The following is a 13,621-nucleotide window of genomic DNA, read 5'->3' as shown; positions in this document are numbered from 1 at the left end:
TAAAGATCTTAGTTTATGTTAAGATTTTATTTAATCTGTTGTTATCTAATGTTTGTTTCATTATACAAATATCTCATTTAACAAAATACACGAAATATCTCTGCCTGACCTTCGTACTTGTTTGCTGAATGCCGACTGTAGGTTGAAATGTTTGAATTGAAACCGAGCCCACTAATTCCAGATCAAATCGGTGCGATTCGATGAATATAAATTGAATGAGTTAAGGTTTCAATGTAATCTTATTATTCTAATCCGCTCATACAAGATTTAGGTGATAGGGACGTAAGATAGGTACCTACTTGGCACCTGTCGTGAGGAGCAGAAGCGTAAAATCGTAAATATTTTAAAAATTCGGCTCTGATTTTACGAACGGTCGCCTCTCACGCCAACCCATTTTGGAAGGGCTGTTGTTGCCTAGCCGCTGCTGTGTAACATCCACCTTCAGGCGATTAATCTATCAATTCCCGATCTAATGTTATTCTATTATTGTTCAATTGTTTTTTTTAATCATTAAAATAAAACATCGTGGTAGGCAAAAGAAAATTGAAATTTATATTTTTAATACTCCATATTAATATAACAATAGTGCAAGTAGTAGGTAGTGAACTAATAGTGCAGTACACAAGTACTTATGAATATAAATTTGCACGCGTACAATACTAAAGAAGAAGCCCGGCTGGGGGGGCTGTTGGAGCAGGTCCTCCTGGACCAGTTGTAGTCACAGCCGACGCCGGCAATGTCGGCAACATTTCATCACCGAAAATAGCAGGAGAGTAGAAACACATCGCCAGGTAAAGCACAAGGGCAGATAATATGCAAGGTGCTACCGCAAATTTTAGCTGAAACATCCATAGTAATATTATAAAGAGGAAAGATTTGTATTAATAATATAATAAACTCAAAAACTACTGGGCCAATTTTGATGAAATTTGGCACAGAGATAGGCGGGCACAGAGATAGGCGAAACCTTTAGGAGTGACATAGGCTAATTTTTATTATGGGTTTACCCGAGCGAAGCCGGGGTAGAATATAAAAAGCTTTCCCCCAACTTCAGTCTTCATCCAGTACAACTTCAGAAAACAACAGTTACATACAGGGTAGATGACAAAGGTCAGAAAATTGTAATCTTGGAAACAATTGTCATTATCAAAATATTTTTTCAATGGCGTTTCTAATAATAAATAATATAAGGGCCTTCGAATAGTCATCAAAATAAAAATTTATCATCTACTATTTCTCATACAAGAAGAAGAGTTGGCTTGACAATTGGTAAAACATAAATGGTCAAATATCAATGAACATACCATTGCTCGTCTAGGTACTTTTCCTGTATGGTAACAAAAATACGCAGGCGTGTATAGAAAAGGGCTTATGTATCCAAATGAACTAGCTATACCCACTGTCAAAGCAGGCCGAAACATTTTGGTAACCCAAGGAGATGTTGGCTGTTGTTCATGCGCCTGTAAAAAGTAAAAAAGCTGATCGTTTTATGAATACTGAATAGTAACTTTATAAACATTGTAAAAATTGGCGCGTTGTGCTGGTTTTCACAGCGTTTCGGCCGCTGCGGCCGCGCTGTAATTACGATCCGTAAATTTTCTTGAGGAAGGAATCACTTCCAAAATCAATCATAAAATTAACATTATTTTTAGTACAGATTATTTTTTTCGTTAGTTCGGGCATCGGAACAATCATTAACTATCAATCAGTTACATTATCCAGCTCATTGAAATTCATTTTAATAAGGTAAAGCAATTGTATCGGTTGTTAAAATTAATCTGTTACGACTAAACCCTGAAGTGGGGCTACACCGACAAGACCTGTGTAGGTGCAGCCGGTCTCAGTTGGATACACCTAGGTATAGCCGGCTTATGTTCGGTTGGACCTAGGTGCAGACAGTCGCAAACGGTTAAATATTGATTCAAGATTAGATAGATTCATGTGCACCCATTTTTAGAGCTGATATGAAGACAGTGTGTGCGCGCGCGCCAAATTTATGTATGCACACGCTGTTGATGCACAAAAATTGCCAGAAAGATTGGAATTGCCGGAATTGGTTTCAAAGCCGAATACCCCGGGTATTTTCCTTTTCTTTCTTGTTGATATATGGTGCAAACACAATTCCGTCGTTTTACATCAAAATTATATCCCTTAGAATTTATTACTTTCTTTTCTAGGTTTACAATGTACTATTGTAGTTTTGCATGTCTGTCAAAAAATACTATTATTATACTTACTAAACAAAGCACGACGGGCAACCAAATGGCAATACAAGCGACACCAGATATGATATTTGTTATGAAAACTGTCATAAGGGCAATAATCAAAATAGCGATACAAAAATCCAAATTCGTAAGAAATGACAATTTGCTGCTGACTACAGCGGCCATTGAGTCTTTACCGCCGCTAGATTTTTTCGCCAGCGCTAAGCCTGCTCCTGCAATTAAATGAAATAATTTACGAAGTGTGTTATTGCCAACACTGGTGTCAGATTTTATTCAGGTCACCTAAAGGCATCTCATTTTATATACGACTACCGCCGCCATTTATAGTGGCAGGTTGTCGAATACACACTGGTGAACTAATCCATATGGTTTCAAAAATTAGATATCCGAGCCCTGTAAATAACAAATAACAAAAAATAATCACATACCGATTAGGAAAAAGTATCCATAATTTGTGTTCTTATCAACAAAGCGATAAAATAAAATAGCAGACTCTGGCTTCGTTGGGGGTAGTTGACTCTTTTCTGTAAATTTTATTTAATGTAATTTATTTGTTGTAATTTACATGCAACGGTACTTAACCACGTGTCCTATTACGGTATTTTAACTATAAAAATATGTCTGAGACTGTACTTATGACTAATTAATTGGTCATATACGCTGACGATATCGTGCTGTCGGATGCAAACGCGAAAGTGTGGAAGGAATCGCTTCAAACAAGCGCCACATTTACTTTCAGAGGGCATAACTTTTCTGTAAACGTCTCACGGGATGCTCAATGATTGCGGAAGAAACTGGGAAAACACACAAATGAAAGATTATCTATTACATTCAAATATTAATATATTTGAAATAATAGTTGTTCCAAGCCAGTCGTAAAATTAGCTGATTTTTTAAATAAGGTTTAACTGTTAAGCAGAATTCTGCCTTTCAAATTCCGAATCTCGAATTAAACCCCGAATCAAAATTACCATTGATCCAGTTTGGGACATGCAAGTTTAATATTTTTTTTTGGAAAAGAAAAAAGGTTCTTACTTTTAGCTCTAACAATCTTAATGAAATTACAACTTCTTGGTAATACATGTAGAAATATAACAAACATGGCGGCCACGCTGCCATCCAAGAAACTGTAAAGAATAATATAGAATAAATACGAAATAGTCCAGTCACTGTTAAATGTCATAAAATTTTTAAAAAGACAAAATAAAACTTATGTTTAGATAAGATTCTTAGCATTAAATCCGCTTCTTGTACTTATAACATCTGTATTTTGTGCAACAAAGTTTATAAATAAAATTACTGAATTATATTATAGCCTTTGCCCTTGTTAATTTCTTGTTCTTATTATTGTCTATATCTCGGGTTCTATGCAACGTGTCGCGGTGAAACCAATGCTAGACTTTAAATTAGACCATCCGCTGTGAAAACCGCATCAAATTCCATTCTGTATTTTTAGTGTGATGATCGAACAAACATACAGATAAACAGACAAAGACAAAATAATAAAAAAATGTTTTGACCTCTTAGTTCCAAAGACCTCCTAATTGTATGTAATAAATAAATAAAATAAATGCAATAAAAAGACCTCAAATAATTATTTTTCTTTAATATCTTCTATGTATAGCCTACGAACAGTTTTATTATAATATAGTTAAATATTTTCATTTGTATATATGTTATTTTTTTCTAGCAAGTATAGCTTCTTGGCTCACAACTTGTGTTGGGCAACTAAGTGTTAGTGGTAATTTTTATAATAAAAAATACTTACCCATCGGCTCCGTAAATTAGTTTATTCCATCCAGCATTCATCTTATATACGTGACGGCCAAAAAATGCCAATAGTGCAAGGAATAAAAAGAAAACAGTCAACTGAAAATAATAAGTATATAAATTATTTAATTTTAAAAAATAGCCTTCGTACGCATTCAAATTCTAAAATATTATAAATACGAAAGCAATCATAATCATAACTAATATTATAACTGCGAAAGTAGGTTTGTTACGCTCTATCTACTCAACCAGTCTTCTTGAAATTTTGCATACATGTAATTTGAAGTAAAAGTGTGGAAAAGGTCCACCTTTCACATTCGGATTAACGCGAGCGTAGCCGCGGCTAAACTAGTTAAAAATAAAAATCAAATAAGACGATTTATTTTTTTATCGAACTGTTGGTGATGGAAGAATTTATTCAACTAGTTTACGAATATCGCCGTCTAGTAGTAGTAATCGCTTTCAGAATAGTGAACTTGATTCTACCAGTATGCTGCATTTGGTGGTGGCACTGAAAAACATTTTGGAAACCGATCTTGACTCGAAAAAGGTAACTCTTGAAGTGATAAAATGAGCTGGATAAAAAGCTATAAAACTTAAACTAATAAATATCACGTTTTTATCAAAGTTTTATTTTTATTATAATTCTGGATTTTTGTCCAAATGGTTGACTGGTCACTACATACCTAACAAAGCGTGAAAATAAACGTATTAACAAACACACTATTTATTGAAATTCTCGACATAACTAACTATCGCGCTCAGCTATGCATCGCATCAAAATACCGCATCGTACTCGTACCAATGTAATAATCAACATTTACGAATTTGGTCTTTATTTTGGAACCGTTGTCCTGATTTCATTCATACATTTACCTTTTCGTGGTTTGTTATTTTTGGAGGTATTTCCGACTTATGTTTTATTAAGGCCGCACGCACTTCAGCCATTCGTCCAGCGCTTATTGGCTTACCACTAGCGCTGAAAATAAAATGCACCAGACACATATTTAATATTTAATAGGCCTGTTCAAAGTGAGGCGAACGCGGATCGTTCTCACCGATTACGTTTTGTATGGAGGTGTTCAAATTGGCGCGAATAATCGTGTAGCAAAATAGGGTTCTAGGCTGTTGTTCCGCGAAGCTCATGGCCTCGACGCTCTTAAATTTTGAAATTTGTTTGTCGGCTATATACTTTTAGTCGTGACGTCATATGCGTTGAGCAGTTTGGAAACCGTCAGCTCTTTTCTAGAAGACGAGATGATTCCAAAAACTTCGGAGTCGGGGCCTTATAAATTTTTAATTTAGTTTATTCCATACCTATGTAACTTAGATAACCACCTATATAACTTAATAAGTTTTGAATTAGGAATTAAATAACGTTTTTAAACAAAATACATTTTTATACTATAAAGAGGCAAGCGGTCACCGCAGCCACCACCACCACCAGGGGTTTCAGATCCGCGTTGCCGACTTAGTGGCCTAGGGTACTTTTCCACAGTACCATGAAATTATAGGCATACCAAGTTTTAGAATATCAAAGTTTCATTGGAGTTCTATATGCATCCACATGAGTTCTATAGTTCCTGACACATTTCAAGAATAGTTCTGGCGATTTTCATTTAAAAATTTTTTTGAGAAAATGATATTAAGTTCCGGTAGCATATCATTTTAAAAAAACAGTTTTAAAAAATGAAATTAAATGAATAAATAAATATATCACCAAAAAAGAATGATGAACGCCATGTAACAAAATAGCAGCATAATATTATAACAAGGTTATTTGGAGAAATGCCGAAATAACACAAATATATCAAAATGTTTCGGATCAACGATGTCTCGGACATGTATTGGACATGGCCTATTGGAGAGCGAAGGCATTACAAATTACGAAAAACAACTTACAATTTCAGCAGTAAACCATGGTAAATTATATTAATCACAAATAGTGCAATAGCCACTGGAACTGCAAATGCTGAATACTGCGCATAATTCATAAAATCTGGGTAACCCAAACTGAAAAATGATTTGTTATTTCAATGTGTAGTCAACAGCACATCAATCTTATCAAAATTCATTGTAAATTTGCCCCTATTACCGCGGCATAAAGAGCATGGCAATTTGATTGACACAATACAAATGAAACCAGCTGTTGTTGCATTCTCATAAAAGCTTTGCGTGATAACTCGACATGTTGTTGACTGTACCGATAAATTTCAAAATTTCCCGAAGTCGATACATAAAATTAATATTTCCTGGAAAATATTACACAACGCCAATAGTAAATACGGGAAATACACAGTCGGTGAACATAAATTATATTGCAGAGATTTTTTAAATAATTGACTACTAATTATACCCTCCGGCAGCGAAGTTCGGTCGCGTAGGTTGATTATTCATTTTGCAATTTTAGGTCCTCGTATCATACCAGAGATAATTAATTTTCTGGTAGAAATCGAGTATGTCTAGTTTATGTCCACCTCTGAACATAATTATACAATGTATCTTTAAGTTCTTATGTCAATTTTAACGTGTCTACATATTTTCGCACAATAAAGTTATTACAAACATGACTAATATTTTATATTTGTACTTTATATCTTCCAAGCAGGTTTTACCACTAACCACACTAACTTCAATGCTCAACTAAGGGCCTGTTTCGGCTTTGCTCGGATAAGAAAATAATAAATTCCCGTGACTCGTTCGCGGTAGGTCCATTGAAAATCAGCATTGAAGTTACTGATGTGACTGTAACATATGCTGAATGGGGGTCTATTTGCCGAAATGAACCCACGGCACAACGTGAAAACTCTGCTTACACACTTGTATTTACTTGTATGGTATGATTTTTATTTAAGTACACGTTTATTATCATTATTTTGTGTTGTGGTGTTTAATTTTTGGCAATAAATGTTCATTCATTAATTCAAATTAAACAGCTAAACCTTCTTCAGGAACCACACTATCTATTGATGAAGACCCAACAATTACCACACAGTAGTCTTTGAGTTTACCACGGTTGAATTTAATTTAATAATACCTATGTAAGGATACAACGGTCGTGATAGATCGTCGTTTTAGATAACGACTTCTAAATCTTACCTTATTACTTTTATTTAAATATATAAAAATACTTACTCATAAAATATCGCCCTGAAAGCCAGTGTACAGTAAGACGAATGGACAATAGCGATGCCCCCTGAAAATATTTTCACTCATTATTACGTTTAAATCTTAACACGCGTGAATAATTTGTAAAGAAAAACCGATCAATACACGAGTGCGACTTTCGCTAGTACGGCCACGTCTTGGCTAAACCAGAAAATATTATTATGTAGAGAACAAATGTCTATGTTGCAAGTAGTACTGGTTTGTTGTCGGAACAACTAAAGATTCCGAGGGAAAGTAATATTAGTACTATTTGTGGAGGCAGCCGGGAAACCGTCCAGATCAGAAGGAGAGAGAGAGAGATTTAGCAGCCACAAAAATCCAGACTTGTATCCTTGTGCACTGTAGATATGAATATATGGAACATGTTTTGGCTTGGTCCTAGGCCCACCTAAAAACAATATTTTCTATTCGAATCAAAACTAAGACCTCCGATTTATCAGTATTGTCAGATGACCATCGTACAACAATTCAGTTCCGATCTAATTACATCTAATTAATTACCGGTACATAATGTCTATTTTACCATAACTACTACTTCATCAAAAAGACAAGTTTTTCATATTGACTGCCGTTTTTCACAAAATGTCAACAGTTGCAAAAATTCTACTTTACCAAAATGACTACTTCATCATAACAACAACTTCTACATATTGACTAAATCTAGTATTTCAACTGGTCATGCCCGTGGTCGCTCCATAATGTAGAAACTTATCTTAAGTAGGCAATAAAAATAAAATATTACCAATCGAGCATGAAATCGATATGGCATTACAGATAATGTATCTAACCGAATCAAAATTCGGTTCCGATGCTCTGTATCTTCGTGTCGCTACCTGAAAAAAATGTCAAAAATATAAATAAGTAAAAGCACTTTCTTGCACAAAAACAAAATAGCTACTAAAATAATAGGATCTAGATATAATGTATGTTGATGAAAAGAGAAAAACGAAAATAAATGAAAATTGAGTTCATTGTTTCCGATGAAGGAAAATATCGTGAGGAAACCTGCACACTGGTTGGTTATGAAGAAACCTGGACAAACAACCAAGGTTATTAACTTGTGTGTGAAATGAAGAAGGCAATGGTAAGCCACTCACATTAATAGTGCCAAGAAAGTTGTTATTTAATGACCATGACCCTCAGTCATGAGGATAAAGAGTGAGAGAGTTCATTTTTTTAATAATTTAAATAATATCAAATATCTTACTTGCATATCCATCAGAGTTGGTGCAACATATTGAATTATAGTAGAGGCAACGATAAGCCGATGACAGAAGATTGACAAAAAAAATGCAGCAAACGCACTCTTTATAAGCAATCTAAAATGAAATAGAATGGCATGGCGTAAAATAAACTATATCAAGTTACCGCATGAAACTCTCATGTGGTGGTAAAATGAACGAATTTGGAATTTAGGTAGATTGATGTGCTGTTGACTGTACATACATATATACAGTGCGCCAAAGACTGCCTTGTACCATCAGAACAGTTAACATCTTATTTGAACCGAAATGAGGGTGTCGCTACTGTTGAACAAAAGTAATTGCATTTTAAATGAAATTTGAAGCTTCTTAGTTTTGCACAAGCATTATTAATCTGCAACCTAGGTTCTGTCTCATCTCCGCATGTTCCTGGTTGGATTCATGGCCGGGAAGCTCGGGACAACGTCCTGGGCTCATCTTTTAAAGCATTCTTTCTTGATCATTTTAACACACAATATGAAAGAAGATGAACACTACTTACTTTATCGGCGAAAAGTATTTAGCATCGCCTTTGCACAATATGAACAGCGCCAAACGTCTATCGAAGCCAGAGTTATTGAGTAACAAATGTAGCATGCCGCCTATTACAAACAGTGCTGCGCCCTCCTGAAAAGTTATCCATTAAATTTGTATATTAAGTACTAGCCTTTGCCCGCGACTTCGCCCGCGTGAACTTCTCTGCGAAAGCATAATTTTCACACAAACTTTTACCCCCATTAAAATCATTTGGTGGTTGACATTTGAAAAGAGTAGCCTATGTTTAAACGGGCGTCTTTGACTACATGCATACCAAATTTTCAAAATCAGTCCAGGAATTTAGACGTGAAAGCGAAACAGACTTTCTATTTTTATTATTAGTATGGACAAAAAGATTGCGGTGTGTGTAGTGTTATTGGTTGAATATTCAATTTGATCTTTGGCTTGACTTAGCTTTTATCACATAATAAGCACAATACACCTAGGTACCATTTAAGGCCGGCCGCACGTCTAGCCGAATTTAAGCACGCTACAAATAGGTGTGGCTAATTGAGATTAACTCAAGCCGCTAAACCTAGATAGAGCCGCACTTCGGCGTTAGCCGTAACACATATAAAAATAATAACACATATAAAAAATAATAGAATTCAAAGCGACAGTGGTGTTGTAAACCGAAAGGTCTGTGCCACAAGAGTTTGTATATCAATCTGACTCATGTATAGTAATTTCCATCGGCCACCACTTGCTTCCAATGAAGGTAAACATCGTCGAAAACCTGCACTGTTGATTATCAACTTGTTTGAAATGGACAAGGCAATAGCAAAGGTAGCCAAGAAAGTCGTGTGTGTTTAACTACACGTAATGAGCACGACCATCAGTCATGAGGAATACCACTATGAAGAAGATACAAAAAAGGAGTTACTCACGTTGAAATAGCATTTTACCGTTTCAGCGGTTGACAGTATTCCGAACATAGGAAATGCAAATATAGGAATACTACCGGTTACTTGAAGAGTTACAGGTTGAAATAAGAAAAAAAAAGCCATTAAAATCCATATGTGGAATGTAGTCTTCTCAGGCTGAAATAAAATCGTATGATTAAACAATGATATTCGTATTATTACAAATTGGATTAACAATATCCTAAAACAATAAGAGGTTGAATAATTGAAGAGATTGGGTCGTGTACTGCACACCATGCTCAGCAGTGACTGAAGGAGCGGAGAATACTAAACAAAATTAATAATAACCCTTATTAATTCAAAATTTTGTTGCACAAAAGAAATATGTATCATATGATATTCTCTTTAATCAACCACATTTAAAATTGTATCAATTATTTTTAATACACAAGCAAGTATAGCAGGCACGGGAGATATCACTTGCAAGCCTTCCGCTGATTCACAGATCGTTGTCCTTATTGGCTGTTCTGTCGCCTCCGCAAATCATACGGTTTTGCAGTCCCTTCATATTTAATGCCATTAAATCAAATTGCTTGTCATCTACTTCCAGCAACACTCATGGCAGTTATTGTCAAGGCTTTGTCGGATACCTTTTATTTTTCTTTAAAAAACTTGCAATAAAAGGAGATCCTTAAGACATGAACAAAATGTAAAATAAAAATTATCGATGACGGACGTCAAAAAAAGTACTAATCCCAGTTGGTAAAAACTGAATGGTCTACATGTATGTTTAAATTTATAAATGGAACGCCTAAAATTCAAAATTAGTCTTATCACGATAAATGGCCAAATTTTCAATCCGTCGATGATAAATGGATACCTATATATACGCACGAACACATTGATAATACTTACAACGTGTGTATCCAATTGCCAACTTATAATGATAACTGGCAACAGCACGCCAAGAAGCCCCCTGAAGTGGTGCATTCCAACATTCTTCACTCTTGGTATAGGACCTTTTATGGGAGTTTCTGGAGGCTTGCGCCGACTGCGTTAAGATTTGCAATTAATATTAAATATATTTTTAATTCAGATTTGCATCCATATTGTTAGTAAATACCTATTTGCAAACTTAATAAAACTTATGTATGTACTAGCTGCAAGCTGTGGTGTTACCCGCGTAATTATAAAAAAAAAAACTATACTCTATGCCCAGTACTTTACAAGATGAATTTCACTTTTTTATCAAATCCTACGAGATTAGCGTACTTTCGGTTTAAAAGTACCCTATGTTAATCTAAGGTAGGTATCAGCTACCTCAATACGAAATTTCTTGGCCTAGCTGTTTGAGCATTAAGAAGTAACAAACATACAAACTTTCGCCTTTATAATATTAGTGGGATAAAAGCCTTTATAATGAAAAGAACTCAATTGATCAATTTTATTACTGTAACTAACTGTAATGTAACTAGACATAGGGTACTTCTTCCCGAAATTCCCACGGAGCGAAGCCCCGAGGCGCAGCTAGTTCGTAATATATAAATGTATCTATTAAATTAACTACGTATATATTTATGAAATGTATAACAGTATACTTACAAAAACGCTAGTATCCTGAAAACAAAACAAGCACAATTAAGTAAGCAAGAAATCTAGCAAAAAAACCGGCCTAGTGCGAATAGAACTCGTTCAAATTAACGAAGGTTCCGTACCGTAATTATAAAAATGGCAAAAAAGCGCGTTTGTTTAGTATTGCCAAGATTTCAACTGTCTATCTCGGTCCATGAGATACAACCTGGTGACAGACAACAGACGGATGGACAGCGTAATTATATATACCATTTGGGTACGGAATCCTAAAAATTACATTTCATTTTAATAGGGGGAGGTTGTCTATATAATAAAATAAATAGTATGTCTGCATTCTCTATGAGATTTATGTCGTGTTTGATGTGAATACACGGCACCAATCACTCTACTCAGAAAGCATACGTACTAAATATATACTTATTAAAAGTTTGTATACTCACGCTCCCATTATGAAATAATGTACTTAAGTATAATATTATTAATTAGACAAAAAAAACAAAATTGTTTAATCAAATTCCTTCAGCGAGAAATGACCAATTGTCAAAAAAACAATATAATTTTTTGAACGAAATTTTCAATTGACATGTCTTTTAATAATATTTTTAATATGCGGCCAGTAATCACTTTGTCATAGACAAATCACGAACTTTACGGCTTTTTGCATAAACCTTATTTATCCCTTGGGAATAAGGAGAAAAATAACATTATTTTTATTATTGTTATCCCTCCGTCTATTTTCCAGTTTCTTTCTTCCCCAGCCGGTGAGCGTCAAGCCTAAGTGTTCACTTTCCTACGTTTTTGCATCCATTTCGCACGATCGCCGGCATCCCTAGATGACAAACCATTGGCACGCATATCAACATTGACGACATCAAGCCAGCACTTCTTGGGTTTGCCCCTTCTGCCAGGGCCAGGCGGGGACGGCATAGCCAGACATTTGTTCCCTACGTAATTTACTGGTTTACGTAAGTCGTGACTGCATCAGTGTAAGAGGCATCCTGGAGTGTCTGCTATGTCACGGACATGAAGACTATCGCGAATGCGCGAAAGTAACACCAAACGCCCAACGGAGCATTTTCGTTTCCGTGATTTGCAACTTTTTATGTCTCTCACCATCACCAGCACCATCGACGCTTTACTACCTTATAAAAGGGGTTCCTCACTCAATCAATAATGATAATAATATATGATTTAATTATTATATTATTATTATCACCTAATACATAAAAACGTAACGATCTAAACAGTTCTATACTCTCTCAACTCTTAACCGGCTGCTGTGTGGTTTCGTAATAATGACCTAATTGCTCACAAATCACACTGTCAACAGCTGTTTCAACTTAATTACGACGCTGAATTTCATGAATTCGAATCGGAAATCATTACAAGGCAGCTTCAAGCCTCAAGTTACTGTAGATAAATATTTTGTCAGATATAAGATTGTGTTGTGAATTTAGTTATTGAAGGTCTAAAGTGATCTAAAGTCATATAATACCTATGTCATGTAATAGTAAATCAGGTTAATACTACTTATGCATATTATACGACTAATGGCGTGATGTCGTCGAGGTCATATAACTAGGGATACCTCTGACCGTGCGAATTGGAGACGAAAAAGTAGGAAAGCGGACTCTGAGCTCCGACGCTTAACGGCTGAGGAAGAAACCGGAAAAGCGCTCAGGTTACATCAATAGGTAAAATTTAACAATAATAAGTAAATGATTAAAGACGCATGCCACGTATCTTTAGAAATGTTTGTACACATTCCGCAGTGGTGCAGATAAATTAGAAATTACACTGCGTAATATGTGTCAAGCACGCACTTTGGGCCTACCAACAATGCAGTGTTACTACGAGTATTTTTTGAATGGCGTGACTGTATTCCCTTTGTTTCCAAATGTGTATAGCCTGCCTTGATCTAAGGGCTAAGTACCGGTTAGCATTTCACTTCTTACTATCGAATCGACACGAAGTGAGACGCAGCAAACCAATCACATTGCGGTGTGGTTGTTTTGCGTCACAATGGCGCACTGTGATTGGTTAGCTGTGTCTCATCAATCGACACGATACAATATATTTTTTGTAAATAGCTCCAACAGAATCAAACCCTTAAAATGGGCTGTTTCGTGGCGATTCCCGTATACAACACAACTCAAGAACTGGACACTGATTGTAATGATTGCTACTCACGCGAGATTCAGATAATATTTATATTTATGTATAA

The 13,621-nt window shown here is 35.4% G+C and overlaps 1 protein-coding gene across 1 annotated transcript; it reads right to left on the bottom strand.

The window, feature by feature from the left end:
* Positions 1-528: 528 nt before the first annotated feature.
* On the bottom strand, positions 529-11,973 carry LOC128676054 (protein I'm not dead yet-like). The gene is made up of 16 exons (XM_053755986.2): positions 11,838-11,973; positions 11,407-11,421; positions 10,720-10,855; positions 9,829-9,981; positions 8,907-9,031; positions 8,371-8,482; positions 7,906-7,996; positions 7,131-7,191; positions 5,898-6,008; positions 4,872-4,974; positions 3,994-4,094; positions 3,261-3,352; positions 2,654-2,749; positions 2,238-2,437; positions 1,305-1,460; positions 529-839 (listed from the first exon to the last, which is right to left on the bottom strand). The coding sequence occupies exons 1-16, from the start codon at positions 11,843-11,845 to the stop codon at positions 660-662; spliced, it is 1,740 nt and encodes a 579-aa protein (XP_053611961.1). The 5' UTR covers positions 11,846-11,973; the 3' UTR covers positions 529-659.
* Positions 11,974-13,621: the final 1,648 nt, after the last annotated feature.

The sequence above is a fragment of the Plodia interpunctella genome, chromosome 15 (genome assembly GCF_027563975.2).
Source record: "Plodia interpunctella isolate USDA-ARS_2022_Savannah chromosome 15, ilPloInte3.2, whole genome shotgun sequence".
Lineage (NCBI taxonomy): Eukaryota > Metazoa > Arthropoda > Insecta > Lepidoptera > Pyralidae > Plodia > Plodia interpunctella.
This window is presented reverse-complemented; position numbering and strand designations above follow the sequence as displayed.